Source organism: Silene latifolia, chromosome X (assembly GCF_048544455.1).
Source record: "Silene latifolia isolate original U9 population chromosome X, ASM4854445v1, whole genome shotgun sequence".
Taxonomy (NCBI): Eukaryota; Viridiplantae; Streptophyta; class Magnoliopsida; order Caryophyllales; family Caryophyllaceae; genus Silene; species Silene latifolia.
Genome location: NC_133537.1, coordinates 102,568,358 through 102,592,824, shown reverse-complemented (window position 1 = coordinate 102,592,824; position 24,467 = coordinate 102,568,358). Strand labels below are relative to the sequence as shown.

Genomic DNA, 24,467 nt, shown 5'->3' with positions numbered 1-24,467 from the left:
CTTCATATGAAACTTCTCCATCATTCATTATTGAAAAGAATAATATCATATTATTCTAGTAAATATTTGCAGTATATATAATCTTATAGTTTAAGGATAGATATAATTTATTGCTTATTTGTAGGAGATATAGAAGGGAAAGAGATAATAAAAGATTGTATGTAGAAGTGTATATAAGCTAGGGTTGTATCAACGTTTGAGCTATGAATCAATAACATACTTCATCATCATTCTGGTATCTTAAATTTCTCATGGTATCCTGAGCCAAAAAGATCCAAAATTTTTTCTCATAAAATTCACAACGAAAATATTAAACTCATCTTGTTTCATCATGCCTGGAGATGATACAAAATCGAAAGGAGGAGGGAGTGGTCCAAAGACAATTCCCATGACGTCTCCGCTATATCTTCATCCCTCTGACAGTCCTAGTTTGAATGTCACGCAAATAATATTCGATGGCACAAACTATGATATGTGGTCGGAGGCCGTAAAGAATGGATTGGATGCGAAGAATAAGTTAGCATTTCTTGAAGGAAAGGTGAAGAAACCAGTGAGCGATGAAGAAGAAGACAGCCTTGAATTGGTCGCGTGGCGGCAGTGCAATGCGATGTTGCGAGCGTGGCTTCGGAATGTGATAGATCCGAAGTTACATCCGAGTATCACCTTTGCTCAACCAATTGAAGATGTTTGGGAGGAGGTACGGGGCAGGTACTCGGCTGGGAATGCTCCCAGAATTCATCAACTAAAGAGTGAGTTGAATGAATGCAAGCAAGGCCAAGAGACGGTAGTTGAATATTACACCAGGCTTAAAATTATTTGGGATGAGTTAGCAAAATACAGTAAAATCAAAGGCTGCAGTTGCGGGGCAGCAGCTTCCATAGCAAAGGAGAAAGAGGAAGAGAAAGTACATCAGTTTCTGATGGGGTTGGATTCGAAGTTGTATGGACAGGTTCGAACAAACTTGCTGATGGAGGACCCAATTGCAGATTTAAACCGTGTCTATGCCTTGGTACTCAGAGAAGAAAGACACGCCTCATTTACCAAAGTAAAAGAGGAACGCAATGATGCTGCGATGTCTGTCAAATTTCATAGCGGGAAAGGAAGGAGCAACTATGCCAGAGATGATGCGGGAGAATCAGAGTACCTACCACCACAATGCACTCATTGCAAGAAATACTATCATACGGAGGAGAATTGCTATGATAAACATGGGTACGAGGAGGTGAAGGCACGGGAAAGAGGAAGAGGCAGAAGAGGAAGTGGAAGCAGCCGTGGGAATGGCAACCGTGGCCGAGGCGGGGACGCGAAACCACCAGCAAAATCTTTATAAAGGGGCGGAAAAACAGAGGATCAAGGGAAGTCAATATTCCGTTTACCAATGCGAAAATAGAGAGGTTGCGGATTCTGTTAAGTGCAAGCCCCGAGGGAAAAGATAAACTCCAAGGTATGAAATTAACCGTTGACATTGAATGGTTAATTGACAATGAGCATCTCACCACATGACGGGAAAGCAAGAATGCTTAGAAAATACGTGGACAGAAGATCGTTCCACCGTGAGTCTACCGATGGTAGACGTGTTGAGGCAACAATTCATGGGGAAGTGAAATTAAGCGAGAATTTCGTGTTAAAAGACGTGTTATTTGTGCCATCTCTTACTTGCGATCTTATTTCCGTCCAACAGCTAATTCATGAAAATAATTGTCTAATTACCTTTTATCCGGATTATTGTGAAATGCAGGATCGGACTACGAAGATGATGATTGGACGGGGTGAGCATAGAAGAGGGGTATATTATTATCAGCCGGACAAGATCAAGGTTGCGGGTCGAATGACGGTTGAAAAAGATAGTCGTTTATGGCATAGAAGGGTTGGTCATCCTTCAAAGAGTATTTTTTCTCAGTTTTCTAATTTGGTTGGACATAATTTGATTTGGAATTCTGATACAATTTGTGATTCATGTTGTCGTGCAAAACAATCACGTACTCCGTTTAAGCCTAATAATAGTAGATGTGATGTTTTATTTGGCCTTATACATTGTGACATTTGGGGGAAATACAAGGTAGCAAGCTTGACCCGTGCACATTATTTTCTCACCATCGTCGATGACCATAGTCGGGGAGTATGGGTTTATTTAATGAAAGAAAAGAGTGAAGCGGGTGATTACATGAAATTTTTTTGTCAAATGGTAAAGAATCAATTCGAGAAAAGTGTGAAAATAATACAAAGCGATAATGGAACGGAGTTATTGTCCGGTTCTATGCAAAGTTATTACGAAGAAAATGGGATATTATTTCGCACTAGCAATGTAGATACACCCCAACAAAATGGTCGGGTTGAGAGAAAGCACCGTCACATACTCGAGAAAGCGAGAGCATTACGTTTTCAAGGGGGGCTACCTTTGCATTTTTGGGGGGAATGTATTATGACCGCAGCTTATCTAATAAACCGAACACCCACGCCTTTACTTGATGGAAAAACCCCATTCGAAATTTTATATCGTAAGCAGCCTAGACTAGACAATTTGAAGGTTTTGGGTTGTTTATGCTATGCTCATAATAAGGATCGAACCCGAGACAAGTTCGGGAACGGGAAAGAGGTGTGTTTTTATTGGGTATCCACATAGTAAGAAAGGGTGGAAAGTTTATGACTTGAAAGAAAAACAGGTCTTTGTTTCTCGAGATGTCATTTTTTACGAAAATGTCTACCCTTATTCTGTTTCAACAAATGAATATTTATCACAACAAGACCCAAATAATAGGCATGAAACCATTCTTGACAACGACAAAATTGTCGAGTACAGCAGCGATGACGAAAAGGATCTTGTTGTGAGGGGGAGTGACGATGAAACAGGTTCAAATGCATTCAAAACAGTGTAGAAAATACAGCCACCGACGGTGAAGAAAACCCGACGTAAAAACGGCGACCCGACGAAAAACGAACAGCCGAGGTGACGGGTGTGCAATCTGGGCGAGAAACGATGGGTAGAGGAGCAAGGGAAAAATTTGAACCCGCATGGAAGAAGGATTATTACTGTAAGTCGACAAGAATAATTACCCCAAGCTCGAATGCTCATCACGCCCAATCAAAGTCTTCAAAGTCAGGTACTCGTTATCCTTTAGACAATTATGTTGTGACGAACTGTTTTTCCAATACTCACAAAGCTTTCCTAGCAACTATTGACAAAGGGCGCGAGCCAACTTGTTATAGTGAAGCAGCGAAGGACAGAAAGTGGAGAGAAGCAATGAGTAAGGAAATAGAAGCATTGGAGAAGAATGAAACTTGGAAGGTTGTCACTTTGCCGAAAGGGAAGAAGCCCATAGGATGCAAATGGGTGTACAAAATTAAGTACAAAGCGAGACGTGCCGTGGAGCGATACAAAGCTCGATTAGTGGCGCAAGGCTTCACTCAAGTGGAGGGTGTCGACTTCCATGAAACCTATGCACCAAAGGGGCAAAGATGACAAGTGTGCGATGTATGCTAGTCAGCGTGGCCGTGTCAAAGGGTTGGACCATCGAACAATTAGATGTGAACAATGCTTTTTTGCACGGAGATCTTGAGGAAGAAGTATACATGAAAATACCTCAAGGATTCGAAAAAGGAGGAGGAAATAAGGTATGTAGATTATTCAAATCAATTTACGGTTTAAAACAAGCTTCACGTAATTGGTTTGCAAAATTAACTATTTCCATGAAGAAATATGGTTTCATTCAATCAATGGCGGATTACTCTCTTTTTACTTACAACCGAGATGGGTGTTTTGTCGGAGTTCTTGTTTATGTGGACGACATGATTGTGGTGAGTAATGACCAAGAGGCATGTGCAAAATTCAAGGCATTCTTGGACAGAACTTCGAATTAAGGACTTAGGGAGATTGAAATTCTTTCTTGGAATAGAAGTGGCTCACGGCAAAGGTGGCTTATTTCTCAATCAACGGAAGTATGCTATGAACATCATAGAGGAGACGGGAATGAAGGGAGCTAGGACGGCATATACACCAATACGGCAGAGGCATAATTTATCACTAGCCAAAGGGTATGTGTTAAAGGATATTATGAAATACCGTCGTCTAATTGGAAGGTTAGTCTACTTAACCATTACAAGGCCTACCTAGTATACACGGTGCACATACTTTCACAATTTGTCAACGAGCCAAGAAAGGAGCATTGGGAAGCGGCTTTAAGAGTCGTGAGGTACATAAAGCGAAACCCGAGCAAGGGTATCACGATGAAGAAAGGAACTGACTTGCAAATTAAAGGATATTGTGACTCGGATTACGCAAGTTGTCCATTGACAAGGAGATCGATAAGTGGTTATTTCGTCTCATTGGGACAATCGCCTATTTCATGGCGAGCTAAGAAACAGTAATGTGGCGAAGTCAACGGCTGAAGCCGAATATAGAGCCATGGGGGCTGCAACAAGCGAGCTAATATGGGTGAAATCTTTCCTCGCATCTTTGGGTGTATTTCACACTGATTCAATGGAATTATATTGTGACAATCAAGCAGCTATTTACATAGCTACGAATCCGGTTTTCCATGATAGGACGAAGCACATAGAGATAGATTGTCACTTTGTGCGACAACACCTTGTCTCGAAGGAAATCAAAACGTCACATGTAAGGAGTAAAGAGCAAATAGCGGACTTGTTCACAAAGGCGCTAAGCGGAGAAACTTTTGATCATTTGCAGTTCAAGTTGGGACTCGGTGTACCTAGAGCTCCAACTTGAGGGGGAGTGAAAAGAATAATATCATATTATTCTAGTAAATATTTGCAGTATATATAATCTTATAGTTTAAGGATAGATATAATTTGTTGCTTATTTGTAGGAGATATAGAAGGGAAAGAGATAATAAAAGATTGTATGTAGAAGTGTATATAAGCTAGGGTTGTATCAACGTTTGAGCTATGAATCAATAACATACTTCATCATCATTCTGGTATCTTAAATTTCTCAATTATCTTCTCAAATTATGTAATATCCTAACCCTGCGCAAAAAAAAATTAAAATTAACTCTATACAACAATTTGGCAAGAGTATAGATTTTAAAGATTTTTAATTAAAACAAATATATGTCAGTCAAATGGTCAGATAAAAAAAAAGTAGGTTGAAGAGGTCACTTAGAGCATCTCCAATGGTTACCCAAAAGGATTTGCTTGCAAATAAAAAAAATTTCAAGCTACTTGCTTAACCATTGGAGCACTCCTATTGAACTAGCTTAAATTGAGCAACTAGCTCCATGGAGCTAGTAGAAATAAATGGTCCTACAAAAAAAATCAACAACTAAACTAATACACGTGGAAATAAGCATGAAGTACAATTGCATTTTCAGAAATGTTGTTGTGCATATGGGCCCATCTAAGCCACAACACTAGTAGCTTACCATTGTATTAGTTTCTAGCTTAAAAATGTTGTAGCTTGAAAATCTTATGTGGCAATGGTAAGCTAGTAGCAACTAGCTTACCATTGCGGATGCTCTTAGGTGCATGTAAGATAAGTAGTTTGAGTGGAAAATGAATGCTTAAAGTTGATTTAAAAGACCATCGTTACTTGCAAATTTCAGTTTGAAGGGGACTTGAAGAGGCAGGTTGATTATGGCATTAATAACATTCAACGTTTAGGACATTTTACTGGTATGAGGTTTTAGATAAAGAAGCACTTCAAAGGTTGAGTGATTAATTATGACATTTACGAGTTTTGAATTTGACTTTAAATGGGTGATAAGTGTTAATTGTGTCGTTCTTCAAATTGCTATTGTTGTTGCTCCACATGGCATGCTAAGAAGCTAGCCAATTTGTCCATAAAAAATATGTTTAATCTATCCTTTTTATATTATTGTATAGATTTTTAACTCTTATTCTAACATCATTTTGAATCCTCATAACTAGATGTTACGGTCTAACTAGAGTCTGATCAATCCTGCAAGTGTTATGAGCTGCCCATAGATGGTATATCAAGGCAGCCAAGACAATCCCCATAATCCTTTTCTTGCTTATGGAACGATATTTCTTCCTTGTCCACCATTGACAGCATTCCTGTTATGGCAAATCCTCTTGACACCAAGCATTTATCATCTTACTGCATTTGACACTATATACACACCTGAAAAACAAACGTATATAATTTAGGGTTATTTAATAGGAATATTATGACCTATGGTGGTCCTTCTCAAAATACTATGACCTATGGATTAACTAAGAATATCACCAACTATCGTACCACCTCTTCTAGAACAGAACCCCCCTTTATTTTTCCTGATGCAACAGGTAACCATGACACGGGGCCCATTTTTTTTGTTTATTTAAAATTTCATCCCCTTTCCCTTACATCACCATTACACCAGTCCCACTTTTGTCCCTTTCTATTTTTTTTTCATCTTCCTCCTCAATACTTGCAACTACCCCCTCTCTCCTTTCTCCTTAATTTTTCCTCCATTTTCATATTCATTTATTAACTTCAGCCTTAATAGTTAATCAATAATCTCAAGTAAGATATCATTTAATCAATAATTAAGCTACTACCCAGGAACCCTCATCAACACAAACAAATAAGGTATCCTCCATTTACATCTAGGTTTTATACCTCACAAAATTCATACAAGTAACTGGTAATGGTCTCCCTCACTATATCACCACCACCACCATTATCCACGACCACCTATCTCGAATTCACGACCCCTATGCATCCATTCTGACAGCCATAATAACACCACCATTGTAACACCCCGATTTATGAAGGAGCCTTTAGCAAGACATTCCCTAATAAACCGGACTGTTACCATCTCGGTTTCCCGAGGTAGTGAATAACAAATTAAACTCCAAGGCAAATTATATAATAACTTTAACTTAATTATTACAAAACCTCCTTTACATCAAATTACAAAGAACTAACATAAATAAAAGTGAAAGTCTTCTAAATAACGATCTAGCTACTAAGTCTTCTGATCTAGTGTCTCGCGCCCATCAAGCTCCCATCCTATCTCATAAACCTGTCAAGTCTGCTCACCAATATTTGGATCATCACAGGTGTTCACAAATACACAGGGTCAACCACGAGGTTGAGTAGGGAATACAATGAAACAACAAAATATGATATGCATGCTCCTCCGTCACCTCCATCTCCATCTCAACTCATATCTCATAACCCGGAACGCCCGACCATACCGATCCCCGGCAGGCACAACAATCGACCGTCGTCGATATACCACCAACAATGAGGACACCAGGGCAAGTCCTGCAGAACCAGCCTGAGCCTTATCACAACATCACATCGTATCTCAACATCGTCACTACCACACCATCCTTCAACTCCAATGCATATGAAATGCTCAACAGTAATCAATGCAACACAATATGTATATCAATGAATGAAATCATGCCAGCTACCAAATGTTGTGATAACATACTCAACACGATCAATTCAGTCATCCACATTCCAGTATATGCATCATAACATAAATCAACAACCACGTAACAAGTCAACGTTCACAACTTGGTCATATGAAACACAACAAGTCAACACAATTTAACAACAACGCTGATAAGTCAAGTGTATTTCCCTACCTTTTCGCAATCCAAGCACACACAAGCAATCAATTATGATCCTTCACATATCCATCACCTACATAACATAATTATGTATAATTACCACCTACTCAGTCAATTAATCATTCACATAACCTAGACTCATCATAATTTAATAGGAATATCAACTTAAAGAACAAACACGACTTTTCCTGATTTTCCTGCACATGGCAGACTCGGTATAAAATGAATAACTAATTCCAGAAAATTCGAATTGATGCAAGGCCAATTGAATTGGAACCCCATGAGTCTTAGCTACAAATTATATCTAACGTGTTTTTCTCAAATTCCAAACTTATCACGGGTTTTCAGACTGATTTCCAAAAACTGACAGAAACCGTCGCATAAAAAGTATTAATTCATAAAACGAGTTTAAAACATTATTTTTCAGAAATTCCAAATCCTATTATCATCTAGACTATACAAAGATGATGTATGAAGAAGCCTCATAACTGAATCGACATAAAAATTAGGGTTTCAATTCATTTTCCACAACCAAATCAGATTCGCGGACTTTTCAGCGACATGTTCATAAATAATTTACCTAGGACAAACCATAAAGAATTTGACTACGAGATTTTATATGCATAAACTAGACATCAAATAAATAGGACTCTCTTTTCAAACCTTTCGAAGAAGACGAATTTAAAACAGTATAAACAATGGAATGAAATCGACTTACAAACAGGGAAATCGAATTAGGTTGAAATCGATGAGAAATCTTCAATCAAATGAAAGGCTCGACAATTCTTCTTCCTCTCCCTCTCTCTAGGTTTAGAAATGGTTTTATGAATGATAAAATGAAATTAGAAATGACTCAACTGTTAAAAATAAAAACCTTGGCCAAAACATAAAAGAAACCGTCAACTCGCTTTGAACCGGTTTTTCTTGGCCAAGTGCACTCGGCCGAGTAACACACACTCGACCGAGTACCAACCAAGTACTCGACCGAGTACTCCAACTAAAATACAGAGTATTACAATTGTAGATGGGTAAATGGGTGATACGATTCTTGACCCAAAAGACAAAATGTGATGTAACCCGACTCAACATATACGATATAAACCCGACTTAATAACATTCACGATATTACGATGCAACCAATATAAAATGTATAATAACTAATTATATAATAATATCCGTTTAATCGATTATATAAAATACGGGGTATTACAGTCTTCCCCCCTTAAAATGAACTTCGTCCCGAAGTTCGCTCCCGTACTCAAACATCAAAAGGGGTATTGTGTATCGTACATACGAACATCACACATTTCTAACACAGTTAACACACACTTTTGACACATCAATTAAATATAACAGACACGAAATGTTACATTCTACCCTCCTAAAAATAAACTTCGTCCCGAAGTTTAACTCATCTTCACTTAACCCAACTAACTACAACTAATAACTACCTGAGAACACAAATGTATAACAACTAAATAACCACCTGAGAACACCGTCATCTTTCCATCTCAATATTCCATGTAATCAGATATCGTATTCTCATCGTCAAACCTAAGACCAAGACAAGGGGTGAGTGAACTGGCGGAATTAAACCGCGAAACAATACTTCCATCTCAATTTCAATATCGATATTGTTAAAGGTTCAAAGAACTGTGCTCAACACCTAGAGTAAAACTCTAAGCTACTCACCCACGAGTCAGGTCAAAGATTAGACAATTTAAATACAATACGAACCAAAATCAATATATGAAAATCCGAATAAAATAAGGCTCAACTCAAGGCCAAAGTCCACACGGTATATCGTAGTATAACTTAATCTCCATATTATGAGAATCAAAAGCACAACACAATCTTAATTAATACGTAGTACTTCCATTATCTCCTAGCGACCAAACGAAAAGCCATTACTGCAAACCATTACCAAATCTAATTGTTTCCTTTACAAACTTATAGATTTCCAATCCTTGTGCTCAACCAATCATATATGTCATTCAAATCTACCCAAGCCCATCTCACCAAAATCCCCCTCTTGACAATAAGATATATAATACGTACTTATATAATTGCAAACCGAAATAATGACAATCATCAGAAATTCACAATTACCATGTATAAATTGATATCATAAAACGATGACAAATAATGACACATACACGTACAACCCCGAACAATAATAAAAGTATTAGGGACGGTAATATCGTGTTACCTCGATAAAGAAAATAAAACTCAACCACGTCCTCGCATATGATGAAAATAGCTCACTAACTAATGGTCTTCATAATCAAATTTGGTGTTGGGATAGAGTAGGCACGAGGGCAATGGACATGTATGTAATTAAGCAAATTTGATGATCAATTATAGACCATGAACGAGCGAGAGTAAAAAAAAAAAACAAAACAACTTAAGAAACTTCTCACATTTGTAAACATATCACAGAAAATAGATCTACCACTACTATCCATCACAATCACAGGATCTTATTGACATGTCCATACAACCATTTACTCACTCACTGGTTTAGGTCACGAATTAGACCGATGAATTTAAACAATCAACAACATACTCATAATTCATATTTTAAATTATCTAAATTGTTTGCACGATATCAATTCTGAAAACATATTTCCCAATAAAAGTAAGAACATATGATCCATGACAACAACAACATTACTTCCATATCACACATGTGTTTAACATTTTAGCAACCATATCATTCAATTGTGTCCAGCAACTTAGTATAACTCATTTTCAGCAAAACAAAAGATATCGCATAAATAGCTTAAACATATACATTTGTCATCATATACTCTGTAGAACATTATCTATGATAAAGGATTAGCAACTTGAACAACTTTTCTGATTTGCACGCTTTGAATAATTAGGCAACTCGTAGGCTCAATTAAACGTAACTATAACGACTATCATTTAAACCAACGCATATCATGTGAATCATCAAAGGGTTATCCCATTATAATTGCCAACATAGTTATCATAAATAATCTTCATTAGAATATAATTGATAGCAAAGACTCGAGAATATAGATATGTCAAATGTCGTGCTACATCAAACAATTTCCTTTATATCACGCCCATACAATTGCAAGACTCACTTTAGTATTTTATGACAATACAACTATGAACATATCCAATAAGGAACAACATCACTATTTTATTATCATATCATAAGTTTAGGTTCAACTGAAATAAATTAATGCAATGAAAGTAATAAGTATAACTATAGGCACACAGACTCACATAAAAGACATTAGAACTCAGATGACATCCTACATATGTGAACATTTAGACATACTCTTTACTACCATCCATGTGTAAACATTTAAACATAATTATTATAAATATTCATGCGAGTATTTTAGAACAATCAAGTTAACATTTAACGCCACCAACTTTACCAAGATATGACAATATAGTTTTATATTTATATATATCCGACCACTATACAAATATGATGAACACACCAGAGATATTACAACATGCCAAACATATATAAAATATGCAAACAACTGGACTCGTATAAAGTATTTCACCCTCGATTAAGAATCAAATTAAGCTATTCAATTTCACTCATACTATCATGCCAACAATGTTATCAACTAAACTTTAATTTTATCACTTGTTAAGATACATAACTACTGAACATGCGTGCTACTATCATCATATAAAAACATTATAAGGTCACATTAATAAGGCTCATGAAATAACCAAATAATTGTATGAAAACTCAACATAGAACGCACATTTTACAAGTCATGATTCACGTTGTAACTTCCAAAGACCACGAACAAATAACCGTTCGATTAAAACTTGATTCATATTAATTTTATAAAACACGGAGAGTTAAAACCACAGGGGAAAAGAATTAGGTCTAAAGCACAAGAATTCCATTTTTAAAGAATTTTACAACTCAGTTGGTCCAAACAAGTAGGTGACAGCGATTGGTCCGAAACTTGGGTCAGTTTTCAAAACTTACCATTTAATATAGAGACATCAAGAATTTTCGTGGCTTATCAATTTGAAAACATATGCGAATCTTCTGATCGATGGAGTTGGAGTTATGCAAAAATTATTAATACAATTTAAATGAGGATTTTTACAAAATCGTTGGTCAAAACATCACTGCACAGGAACTTCCTGACCACAGCCCACTAAAATATTTATTACTCCTAATCCGTATATCCTATAAGCATGAAACCAACGCCAAATGAACACTAACTCACGAGGATATCTCTCATAAAATTTTCATCCATAGGCAATAAACAGAAAAGAAATGGCAGTAAGGTCAATTAAAGAGTAAAATCAAACAAAACGAGTTTCAGCACTAAGTCATTCTTTACTATGTTACAAGCTCTTATGAACATACTATGTATACTAACCCATCCCAACTTAAATCTCACACTTTGTACTTACGTAAACATCTATCCCATAGAATCCCTTCGCATCACGATCTACTCCTTACATCTAAATCACGATTGCTATGACTAGAAACATGCAATTCAATAGTGTTCCTCATTACTATCACAATACTATACTAGCATGGCTTCGGGATCACATAACCGCATATCACTAGACATAATAGTACTATCAACACATCATTCAACATCCATCCAGATAAATATCATCAATTCGCAATTATTTTCACGCTCGCGATTACCACAATCCAACACTTCATTGATTATCAACCTGAACACGAAAAGTTTATTTCTCATCTCCACAACATCATATGATCACGCCATCATTCATAAAAAATACTTACCGTAATGTTGTCCTGCAGCATGGTTAGAATATATGGGTCTCAAGGTGTATATCCACTCGATTATATCCAAGGTTTTCCTTCTATCTACCCCATTCACTCAATTCTCTCGGGTTACCTGGTTCAAAACTGAGAGGGCAAAAGAGCACGTATTAAGGGCGCCTTCTTAACCGCACTGTGAGCTCCTAACAGTTCCTACCCAGGGGTTCATTTTATTTAGACACATCCTATGTTCATTGGGTTCATTGGTTTAGGCCTGAGGATCGTTCGCTCTGATACCACTTTGTAACACCCCGATTTATGAAGGAGCCTTTAGCAAGACATTCCCTAATAAACCGGACTGTTACCATCTCGGTTTCCCGAGGTAGTGAATAACAAATTAAACTCCAAGGCAAATTATATAATTACTTTAACTTAATTATTACAAAACCTCTTTTACATCAAATTACAAAGAACTAACATAAATAAAAGTGAAAGTCTTCTAAATAACGATCTAGCTACTAAGTCTTCTGATCCAGTGTCTCGCGCCCATCAAGCTCCCATCCTATCTCATAAACCTGTCAAGTCTGCTCACCAATATTTGGATCATCACAGGTGTTCACGAATACACAGGGTCAACCACGAGGTTGAGTAGGGAATACAATGAAACAACAAAATATGATATGCATGCTCCTCCGTCACCTCCATCTCCATCTCAACTCATATCTCATAACCCGAACGCCCGCCATACCGATCCCCCTAGCAGGCACAACAATCGACCGTCGTCCGATATACCACTCAACACTGAGGACACCAGGGGCAAGTCCTGCAGAACCAGCCTGGGCCTTATCACAACATCACATCGTATCTCAACATCGTCACTACCACACCATCCTCCAACTCCAATGCATATGAAATGCTCAACAGTAATCAATGCAACACAATATGTATATCAATGAATGAAATCATGCCAGCTACCAAATGTTGTGATAACATACTCAACACGATCAATTCAAATCATCCACATTCCAAAGATATGAATCATAACATAAATCAACAACCACGTAACAAGTCAACGTTCACAGCTTGGTCATATGAAACACAACAAGTCAACACAATTTAACAACAACGCTGATAAGTCAAGTGTATTTCCCTACCTTTTCGCAATCCAAGCACACACAAGCAATCAATTATGATCCTTCACATATCCATCACCTACATAACATAATTATGTATAATTACCACCTACTCAGTCAATTAATCATTCACATAACCTAGTCTCATCATAATTTAATAGGAATATCAACTTAAAGAACAAACACGACTTTTCCTGATTTTCCTGCACATGGCAGACTCGGTATAAAATGAATAACTAATTCCAGAAAATTCGAATTGATACAAGGCCAATTGAATTGGAACCCCATGAGTCTTAGCTACAAATTATATCTAACGTGTTTTTCTCAAATTCCAAACTTATCACGGGTTTTCAGACTGATTTCCAAAAATTGACAGAAACCGTCGCATAAAAAGTATTGATTCATAAAATGAGTTTAAAACATTATTTTTCCGAAATTCCAAATACTATTATCATCTAGACTATACAAAGATGATGTATGAAGAAGCCTCATAACTGAATCGACATAAAAATTAGGGTTTCAATTCATTTTCCACAACCAAATCAGATTCGCGGACTTTTCAGCGACATGTTCATAAATAATTTACCTAGGACAAACCATAAAGAATTTGACTACGAGATTTTATATGCATAAACTAGACATCAAATAAATAGGACTCTCTTTTCAAACCTTTCGAAGAAGACGAATTTAAAACAGTATAAACAATGGAATGAAATCGACTTACAAACAGGGAAATCGAATTAGGTTGAAATCGATGAGAAATCTTCAATCAAATGAAAGGCTCGACAATTGTTCTTCCTCTCCCTCTCTCTAGGTTTAGAAATGGTTTTATGAATGATAAAATGAAATTAGAAATGACTCAACTGTTAAAAATAAAAACCTTGGCCAAAACATAATAGAAACCGTCAACTCGCTGAACCGGTTTACTCGGTCAAGTGCACTCGACCGAGTAACACACACTCGACCGAGTACCAACCAAGTACTCGACCGAGTACTCCAACTAAAATACGGAGTATTACAATTGTAGATGGGTAAATGGGTGATACGATTCTTGACCCAAAAGACAAAATGTGATGTAACCCGACTCAACATATACGATATAAACCCGACTTAATAGCATTCACGATATTACGATGCAACCAATATAAAATGTATAATAACTAATTATATAATAATATCCGTTTAATCGATTATATAAAATACGGGGTATTACAGTCTTCCCCCCTTAAAATGAACTTCGTCCCGAAGTTCGCTCCCGTACTCAAACATCAAAAGGGGTATTGTGTATCGTACATACGAACATCACGCATTTCTAACACAGTTAACACACTTTTGACACATCAATTAAATATAACAGACACGAAATTTTACAACCATCCCACAACCACCCAGAATCTGAAGTAAAATTTACCCCCAAATTGAAATGGGGATTTAGGGTTTTCGAAAATTACCGCTGTTATTGGTGGAGGAGCGCGGCGGTTCAAGGTGACTATAGCTGATGAAAGTAACGAGAACAGAGTTATATTTAACGAGAATGGGGTGGAGATCTTGCCTTGTAGACTGTTAATTATATGTATTTAACTTGTTGTTATGGATTGCCCATGTCTTAATGTAATACCACGGTTTTCTGATCCTAGTCTACTCGGCCGAATTGGGGGAACTCGGTCGAGTAGATTGTCATGTGACTTCTGGTCAGGTTACTGTCCAGGAGCACTCGGCCGAGTAGGTCGTACTCGGTCGAGGACCGAGTATCCGGTCTGATGGGATTTATTTCCCCGGTTTGATTAAGGTGATTAGAGGATATAAATATTTCGTTTAACGGTTACTAATCCTTTTTATCTAAACCTAAACTACGTATACCATCTATCTAATCACCCTAATCATTCCTAAGGTAAGTGTGATCATGAGTCTAGCTTCCGTCTTTTTGTCTCGATTTCATTGGTAAGTTCTTAATGTTTTGTTGATCTTTAATATGTTGTCTTTTAGGGTTTTGCCCTAATTGTTAGTTTGGGGAAAAAAGGGGGCTCTGGTATGATTGTGACATAGGGTATGGTTGTGATCATTGCTAGGTGAAAGATTCGTAGAGGAACAGTTATAGCTTCCGCTGATTGCTTGTGATTTCGGATTCATAATAAGGAAGAGTTTCCCTATTCAGTTGCCTGTTTAATCGGATTAAGACGATAATGATTGATGTATTGGCATGATTAGTATTGTTATTGTATTTGTGATTCTTGGATGATTGGCTTGGTAGTTTGTTTGTCTATGGTTCTCGAGATGCGCCCTCGGTTGAAAGGAGTCGTCATCGGGAATGGCTTCACGCCCTTGATTCGCACCTTGTGGTTCCCGTCACAAGGGGGATGTGCAAATTAATGGACATGGGCTATTCGCTCGTTGCGATGAGCAGGGCTTAGGTGGCAAGGCTGCGGTCCCCCACTGGCGGTGTGGGTCTCCTATTACGATGGGAACCCGGCAGGGCTACACACTTCGGTGTGTAGTCAGTTACTGGTTAATGATGGAGTTTCGAGGAATGTGAATGAGTGGCTTGGGTGTTGTTTTGTTGCCTTTCTTATATCGATTATTTAGTGAACTGACCCAATTTATTGTTTTACAAAACTGTGGTGATCCATTCGGCGATGGTGAGCAGATATTGACAGGTGATGATCTTATGGTAGCTGCAGGATCAAGGAAGGGATATTCATCACCTAGAGCCTTAGCTTTCGGTGTCATGAGTCTTTTGATACTTTATGAGCTGTAGCCGGTTTACATTTTTTATACTTTAGTTTTAGTTTTGAGACATGTAATAAGTTTAACTTTATAATTTAATAATTGTTTTTTTGATAGTCCCTATTGATATACTTGCCTCGGGTAACCGAGATGGTAGCACCTTTATATGCTAGGGTGGTCCTTGGTAAGACACCTTGGTATACGGGGGTGTTACAAAGTGGTATCAGAGCGACGATTTTGGAACCTAAAACCAATGAACAAAATGAACATAGGGTGTCTAATTAAAATGAACCCAGGTAGAAATTGTTTGGAGCTACGACAAAGGCTTGGGAGATGTCCTAAAGATGCATCTTGGCCCTTATAACTTTGAGGCAGTCACTACGGGGTATCTTGGGAAGTCGTTATATGTGTTATATATGTTCCTTTTGAGGTTGTTGGATGAATTGAAAGTATATGAGTGCATGAATAGAGAGTATTGTGGATGATATGAAGCATGTTGGGTGTTATTACTTGGCTTTGATTGATAGTAACATGATTAGGAATGATGTATGTAAAGATATATGTCATGTTAAGGTCAAAGGGTAAATCGTTTGGCATCATTCGGCCGAGCAGGGCGGGTACTCGACCGAGTCGGGGATACTCGGCTGAGTAGTCAGGCACTCAACCGAGTGTGGGTACGTGAGATTTGAACAGTAGCTACTAGTTATGACCACTCGACCGAGTAAGAGGGGCACTCGACCGAGTAGGGCATACTTGACCGAGTACCTTGAGTACTCGACCGAGTATGCTTCATGTGTTTTGGAGGTCAGCTACTGGAGTGGGATAATCGGCTGAGTAGTTTCAGTACTCGACCGAGTACTTCCATGTACTCGGCCGAGTACTTCTTTGGCGGATATTTTGTTTATTTTGAGTCGTAGGCTATGTGCTTACGTTTATCTTGGTTATATCTGCTCAAAATGCCGCCAAAGAGATCAGTCGTGTACATTCAGGCATCATAGATTACTCTGGATGAGGTTGCCAGAATGATTGAGCAGTAAGACGCGCTCATGGAGGCACTCAAGAATGTGGGGAAAAGGGAAGAGAAACCGGTGGATGCATCCCGATTGAGCACCATCATTTCTCGCTTCAATCCCACTACTTATGAGGGCACTGGTGAGTCAAAGCTACTTGATAACTGGCATCGAGAGATGGAGAGTGTGTTAGAGGTAATGTCGACGCCTCGTTTCTGTACCTCATGCCAACCACCCAGTGATGATTGGGTCGCATGTTTAATCACGCGGAGCGATTTATGACATTTCATAAGTTTGTCGACACTTGATAGCTAAAAAAGTCGAGACAACCTCATGGTCGTCATCTACGCGCCGATACGGTCGTTTTGACAGTAATTAGAGTACATTTGGAGTCCGGGTCAAAAACCGCTTCCATTATCTAAAACCGTCTTAAAACCGAGTTGGAATATTCTAGATTTTTCTGGAATATTATTCCTAAATTTTATTTTTTACCACGATAATATCTTTCTTGCGGAATAAGGAAGTATACATCTACTCTAATTCCAATTAAAAACAGCGGAAATCTTTCTTGCTGACGAGGAAACCACCCAAGAGAAAACGCAGCAGGAGCTGCGCCTCTTGGAAAGGTCGCAGTTCCTGCTGTGCCTCTTGGAAAGGTCGCAGCTCCTGCTGTGCCTCTTCCTGGGCTGTTTTTTTTTTTTTTTTTTTTTTTTTTTTTTCAGATTTCTTCCGGATTTCATTTCTAATCCTAGTTTTTCCTAAATTCCTTCACGTGATTAGTATAAATAGAGGCCTCCGCCTCACATATTTCTCACGCGAGTGTCTGCCCTTCTCTTCTCCCTTTGCATTCTAAGACCGCGCTCTTGCTTTTTGACGCCCATGTGCTTGCCCTACGCGACCATGCACGTAAGCTCAGATCATTATGAGTACTAGTCACGTTTGCATGACCGACCAATTTGACCAACTCCACTCAATCAATCTAATCAATTTGTTTTAAATCCTTTTTATGGGCACTTTCTTGCATACATCGAGTCGAGCAATCGACAACTTATTCAATCTCGTTTCATCAAACATGTAAGTCTGAGGGTGTAAATCCCAATTTTCTTTATTGTATTTTATTTTGTATCAATTAATGTACGAATTTATATCACAAGTATGCTCAAAACCGATTTCAATATAACCCTTTTAACCGTCTTTTTGCAAAACAAAAGCGAAAGATGACCAAGAAGAAACGCATCAGCAGATGCGCCTTCTGGAATAGTCGCAGCATCTGCTGCGCCTATTCCAGTGGCTGCTTTTCTGCTGCTGCTCTTCTTCTTCTTCTTCTTCTTCTTCTTCTTCTTCTTCTTCTTCTTCTTCTTCTTCTTCTTCTTCTTCTTCTTCTTCTTCTTCTTCTTCTTCTTCTTCTTCTTCTTCTTCTTCTTCTTCCTCGAGTATCTGTCTCTTTTTTATCTTTCGTTTTCTTCCTTTATTTCTTCAATTCTCATATTTTCAGTTTATAAAACTTGTTTTTTTATTAATCCTTTTGGACTTAAATCCCTTATAACCAGTATTTGCGAGTTTTCGTCACTAAATTCAAACCCGGATTTAAGAGGCTCAATTTGTTCATATCAAGTCCTTTGAATTCGTCGCTGATATATGATTTTCATTCTGTTTCATCTTCAACCTTTTATTCCCCAGTTTCTGTCTTAATCCATCTCTAAGTTTTGCCCTCTTTTTGTTTCCGACATCGTATATAAATCATTTTTGTAAATCATTGTAATATTTCGTTTATTCGCCCTTTTATCGCTTTATGACGGTTTCATATGCTTGTAATATGATTAAATCACTTCTACTCAAGTTATATACCAATAATCGACATTAATTAACCAACGAACACTAACGGTTTAACGAGTCTGACTTCCAGAGTCAGAACCCAACTCAAGAACAGACGCACGGTCTGATGCGCCTCTTCTAAGGGACGCAGCAGATGATGCGCTTGTTCTGAGGTGGTTTCTGCCTCTGAGCTCGTTTTGATGTAGGGTTTCTTTTTAGGTTTCTAATCAATTATTATTTGTATTATCATTCATAATCCGACATATTCTCGTATTTTAATTTCGTCTTTTATTTTATTTCTTCTTTTATTTTCTTTTCCAAATCCTTTTCGAGCATATTTATGACATAAATTTAAATTACCAATTGTAATTTATTTATTTATTTCGTATTGTTCTTGTATGATTTATTTAATTGGCATTCACATGTAATCAATCTAACTTCCAACCTCGACTCAATTGATTGCTAAATTGTTTGTTCACCGACTTAGTCTAATTCTCACATGCTAGGTTTAAAACGTGGATGTTGCATTGCATGCATACAATTGACAACATATCAAGTATAAACAACTTCCCTGATCATTAGTAGAGGCCGCTATCGAGACGGGCGGGATTAGGTGTTCAAATAAACGAGCTTCCTAATACGTACCCTCACCCCGTACTCAGATCTCTGTGAACATCCGTGTTCATTGGCATCACGAGAGTCATTCTAGACATAGAATGCTAAGGGTAACGAATTTCTTAGTGTTCATGTCACTACTTTGTGTCTTGACATGACATGAAATATTCGAACGGTTCCAATTTTCCATAAAAATTGGCGGCGACTCCACAAATGCAGGCTTGTAAAACCTTTCACCGGTTTCAATTCCTTTTAAATCGGTAACGGCCCATGACGTGATTTGGCCCTCGCGCCGGAGTTCTGTGGGAGAACTGCCGCCGCCTCGAAACCAACGCGCGGGTGTTCGCGGCGCGGGTGGCTGTGTCCACAGTTTGACGAGTCCGCTGGGGATGATACACTTAGACTAAGTTTGGTGTTATCTAGGGTGAAACTTGAACAAGGTTAGGGAATACTTTATATGAGACAGTTGTCATTTTTCATTACTCGACCTTCTTAGGTCGTTTCAGCCAGCCTTCCTAGGCTTAACCCAATCAATTCGACCAATCATCCCGTCTGGTCGGCGTAAGTTCCTATTTGTGCCCAAAGATGGTTATCGATTGACGTCAACCAAACCACGATACTTACTCATGTTTATATCAATGATCTTTCATTACTCGAGCGATGTGACTAGGAACCGACCCGACTCATGTTTGGCACGGACCTCTCCACAGACCAGGGTACGATAGCTTGGTATGGAAACCCACCCTTTAAACCAGAACCCTTCTAAAAGCACTCTTCATACCGTTATAATGCATATGCTTATGTTTGTAACTTATATGTTGTCACCTTTCTAAACAAAACCATGACGAAATTTTCAAAACCTTTGTTCAAAATATAAAAATGTAAATCTTTCAAAATGGCCTAAAAAGCTCAAAATCAACAAAATCAAGTTGAAACTCTGTCAAAATTTCAAAAATCAATTCAAAAATCAACTTCAAAATCGACACTCCTATAATCACACACAATGATTGTCTAGGACAACATTTCAAAACCAACTTTCTCTTTTTTTAACCCACACGACACACACGTGTCCTTTCCCTTTTGAGTCATTCAACGAGTCTTTTCTTGTTCGAGTAAGTGTGCAAAGTAGCCGATTGTGTCTTGATTCGTCGTCAGTTCTTGTCTTTATCCCAAGATGGTCGGAACAAACGAAAGTGAAGCAAGTGTCCAAGGTCCACCCGAAGGTAATGGTAATAATCAAGTTTTGGCTGCACTACTCCGTCTCCAAGCCAGTCAAAACGTCGCCTATGCTTGTCGCCAAACAATTTAAGGCCGCATTATAGCCGTGGAGGCTAGACTTCCTTCTGCGGAAGGTCCTATTCCTAACATCCCATTGCACGATAATCCTCCACCCTTCAAAAAACCTGAAAATGATTCTCCACCTAACCTTACTGAAGCGGAAAACGTCTTCAGTACTTAGAAGAAGAACTAATGTACCTCAAGGGAGATGGCATCTACAGGGAAAATAGCCGAAAGTATAAAGCAGTGAATGCCCAACTACCAACCAAATTCAACATGACAGACATCCTAAAATTCAAGGGGCACAAAAACCCTCTAAACCAAATTCGTGCTTTCAAAGATTACATGTCTATCAAAGGCATCAAGCCAGAGATGTTCTTAAGGATCTTTCCTTCATCTCTCGACACCATTCCCAAACAATGGTTCTATTCTCTAAACCACAAGAAAATTTATACTTGGGATGATGCTGCCATCGAGTTCACTAAACAGTATGCAGATAATGCCAAGATTTAAGTCAACATGCGCACTCTAGAGGTTCTTACCTAAAATGAAAAGGAAGGCTTCACCGACTTTCTAAGTAGGCGGAGGAAGACTAGTACCCAACTTGTTGAGCGTCCAGACGAGGCCACTCTTGTGGAGACGTTCGTGGACAATTTAAGGCCTATATATGCAAATCACTTGAGGTGCCAAAACATCAAGTCTTTCAAAGATTTAACGGTGCTAGGTACAAGGATCAAAGACGATATTCGCAAAGGGCTCTTGTCCAAAACTGTGGGACGTGGATATCAAGGTTTAACGTCAGCTGGAAGTCATTCCTACGGTACCACTATCAAGAACGACGATGTCAACCTCGTCGAGTCATCCAACAAGAGCAATACGCCGAGAAAGTTCACTGATATTGGTGACACATATACAAATGCACTGAAAAGCTTAATGAAACAGGGAAGAATCCAACCAATATGACCTACACCTGAACCCAAATTCTGGGATGACAATGCCTATTGCGAGTATCACAGGGGTAAAGGACATGACACAGAAATCTGTTATAGGTTGAAGCATACTATCCAAGACATGATCGAAGATGGACGGTTGCCTATCCCTCTCGCGAGTAAGCCTAGCAACACAAAGAATCCTCTTGGAATTATGACGATCTCAGGTGAAGAATCCACCTTAGATTGTTCATACCTTATCTCTCCAATCGAGGATGAGATCAATATGGTCGATCACGGAGAAACCTTTTCTACCATCGCACCCTTTTTTACGGATTTCATCGCATGGGCAAGGAGTGTGAGTAGACAAGTCGCTGAACTAGAAGATGTCGTGTCATCCCTACGAAAACTCAGTGTCTCAACTCAGAAAGCCATGCAAATAGCTGTTACCCTATCCTACAAATCTACAATGCAAGAAATCATCATGGTAGTTGATGATTTGGTCCAGAAGATTATAAGTTTAGAATCTGAAATTCTGTGCTCGAAAGAGCTTGTGGACATGGGCCACCCGCGCCGCGCGCACTCGCGCGTTGGTTTCAAGGCGGCGACACTTCTCCCATGGAACTTTGGTTTGCCAACACACGTCATGGGCCGTTAACGATTGGTGAGGCATTGAAACCGGTGAAAGGTTGAATAAGCCTACATTTGTGGAGTCACCATCAATTTATTGTGGAAAAATTGGAAACCGTTCGAATACCTAGTGCCATGTCAGGACACAAAGTAATGACATGAACACTAAGAACTCGTACCCGTAGCATTCCATGTCTAGAATGACTCTTGAGATGCCAATGGACACGGATGTCCAGATATAACTGAAGTAAGGGGTGAGGTACGTATTAGGAAGCTCTTTAATTCGAACACCTAATCCCGCCCGCCTCGATAGCGGCCTCTACTAATGATTAGGGAAATTATTCATATTTGATATGTCGTCGATGTAATGCATGCAATGCAACAAACATAGATTAATCCTAGCATGTGAAATTAGACTATGTCGGTTAACACGTGTTTTAGCAAACAATTTGGGTCGAAGTTGGAAGTTAGATTAATTACATGGGAATGCCATACAATGAAATCATACATAAAAATAATAAACGAATTACAATAATTAAAATTACAAGAAATTACAAGGCTTGTTTGATCTACGTCAAAAGCACGCTCGAAAACGGGATTTCAAAGAAGAAAATAAAAAGAAAAATAAAAACTTAGAATTAAAATACAAAAATACGTCAGATTAGGGGTGATAATACAATTAGTAGTTGATTTAAACCTTAATTAGGAGCTACGTCAAAGCGAGAAAGATTTCAGAGATAGAGACCAACCCAGAACAGGCGCAGCATCTGCTGCGTCCTCTGGAAGAGGCGCATCACTTCATCCGTCTGTTCTAGAGCTGGGTTCTGACTGTGAAAGTCAGACCCGTGGGTTGTTAATGTTTGTTAGTTGATTTAAGATCGATTATTGATATTAGACTCAAGTTGAAGTGCTTTAACCAATTATATGCATCTGGGCAAGTCATAAAACCAATTAAAAACCAGAAATTACAGTGGTTTACATGATTACGATTAACTCGTGTTGGAAATACAAAAGGCGAAACTTGAGATTAGATTGAGACGGAACTAGACAAAAAAAAGACTCAAATCGAAAACTTATGTATCAAATTAGGACTCCAGAACCTCGACATGAACAAGTCGAAACTCGAAGAATCGATTTGAATTAAAACGACAAAAACCCGCAAGTATTGAATTACTCAGGATTAAGGAAGAATTATATATTGTAATTAAAATGATTTGTTAAAAACATGATTTATGTACTGAAACTGCAAAGAAAACGAAAGAAATAAGAAAAAGAGAAACTTGCAGGAAGTAGAGGAAGAAGAAGAAGAGTAGGAGCAGCAAGCAGCTTCTAGAAGAGGCGTAACAGAGCTGCGATCCTTCGAAGAGGCACAGCTGCTGCTGCGTTTCTTCTCGACGTCTGACCTCCGCTGTTTTATGAAAACGGTTTTAAAAGGTTGATTTTCGAACGTGCCTTTGATATAGATTTACATTAATTGATACAAAATAAAGGCACAATAATAAAAATAGGATTTTACACCCTCAGATTTACATGTTTGACTAAACGAGATTGACTAAATTATCGTTTTAGTGATTGCTCGACTCGAATATGCGTGGAAATTGCCTCGTTAGAGGATTTTAGTAAATTGATTAGGTTGATTAAACGTGGAGTTGGTCAAATTGGTCGGTCTATGCAACGTGACTGGGAGTCAGAATGATCTAAGCTTACGTGGTCGATTGATCAAGCACGTAGGCGTCGAAAGCAATAACGTGGTCTATAATGCAAAGAGAGAGAAGAGAAGGGGCGGAACACTCGCGTGAAAAATATGTGAGGCGAAGGCCTCTATTTATACTAAACATATGGAGGAGTTTAGGAATGACACAGATTTGCATGGAAATATTCTGAAAAGTGTGAAAAGAGGGCTGGAGAAGAGGCGCAGCAGCTACTGCGACCCTTGGAAGAGGCGCAACACCTGCTGCGTCTTTTCCCCATAGGTTTCCTCCTCAGCAAGAAAGATTTCCGCATTTTTTTATGGAATTTCGGCAGATATACA

The 24,467-nt window shown here is 38.4% G+C and overlaps 1 protein-coding gene across 1 annotated transcript; it reads left to right on the top strand.

The window, feature by feature from the left end:
- Nucleotides 1–331: 331 nt before the first annotated feature.
- Nucleotides 332–1,330, top strand: LOC141617989 (uncharacterized). The gene has a single exon (XM_074435115.1). The coding sequence runs from the start codon at nt 332–334 to the stop codon at nt 1,328–1,330; it is 999 nt and encodes a 332-aa protein (XP_074291216.1).
- The last annotated feature ends 23,137 nt before the right edge of the window (nt 1,331–24,467 follow it).

Excerpts from the sequence above, each read along its gene's own strand:
- LOC141617989 (XM_074435115.1), top strand. The coding sequence starts at position 332 with ATGCCTGGAGATGATACAAAATCGAAAGGAGGAGGGAGTGGTCCAAAG.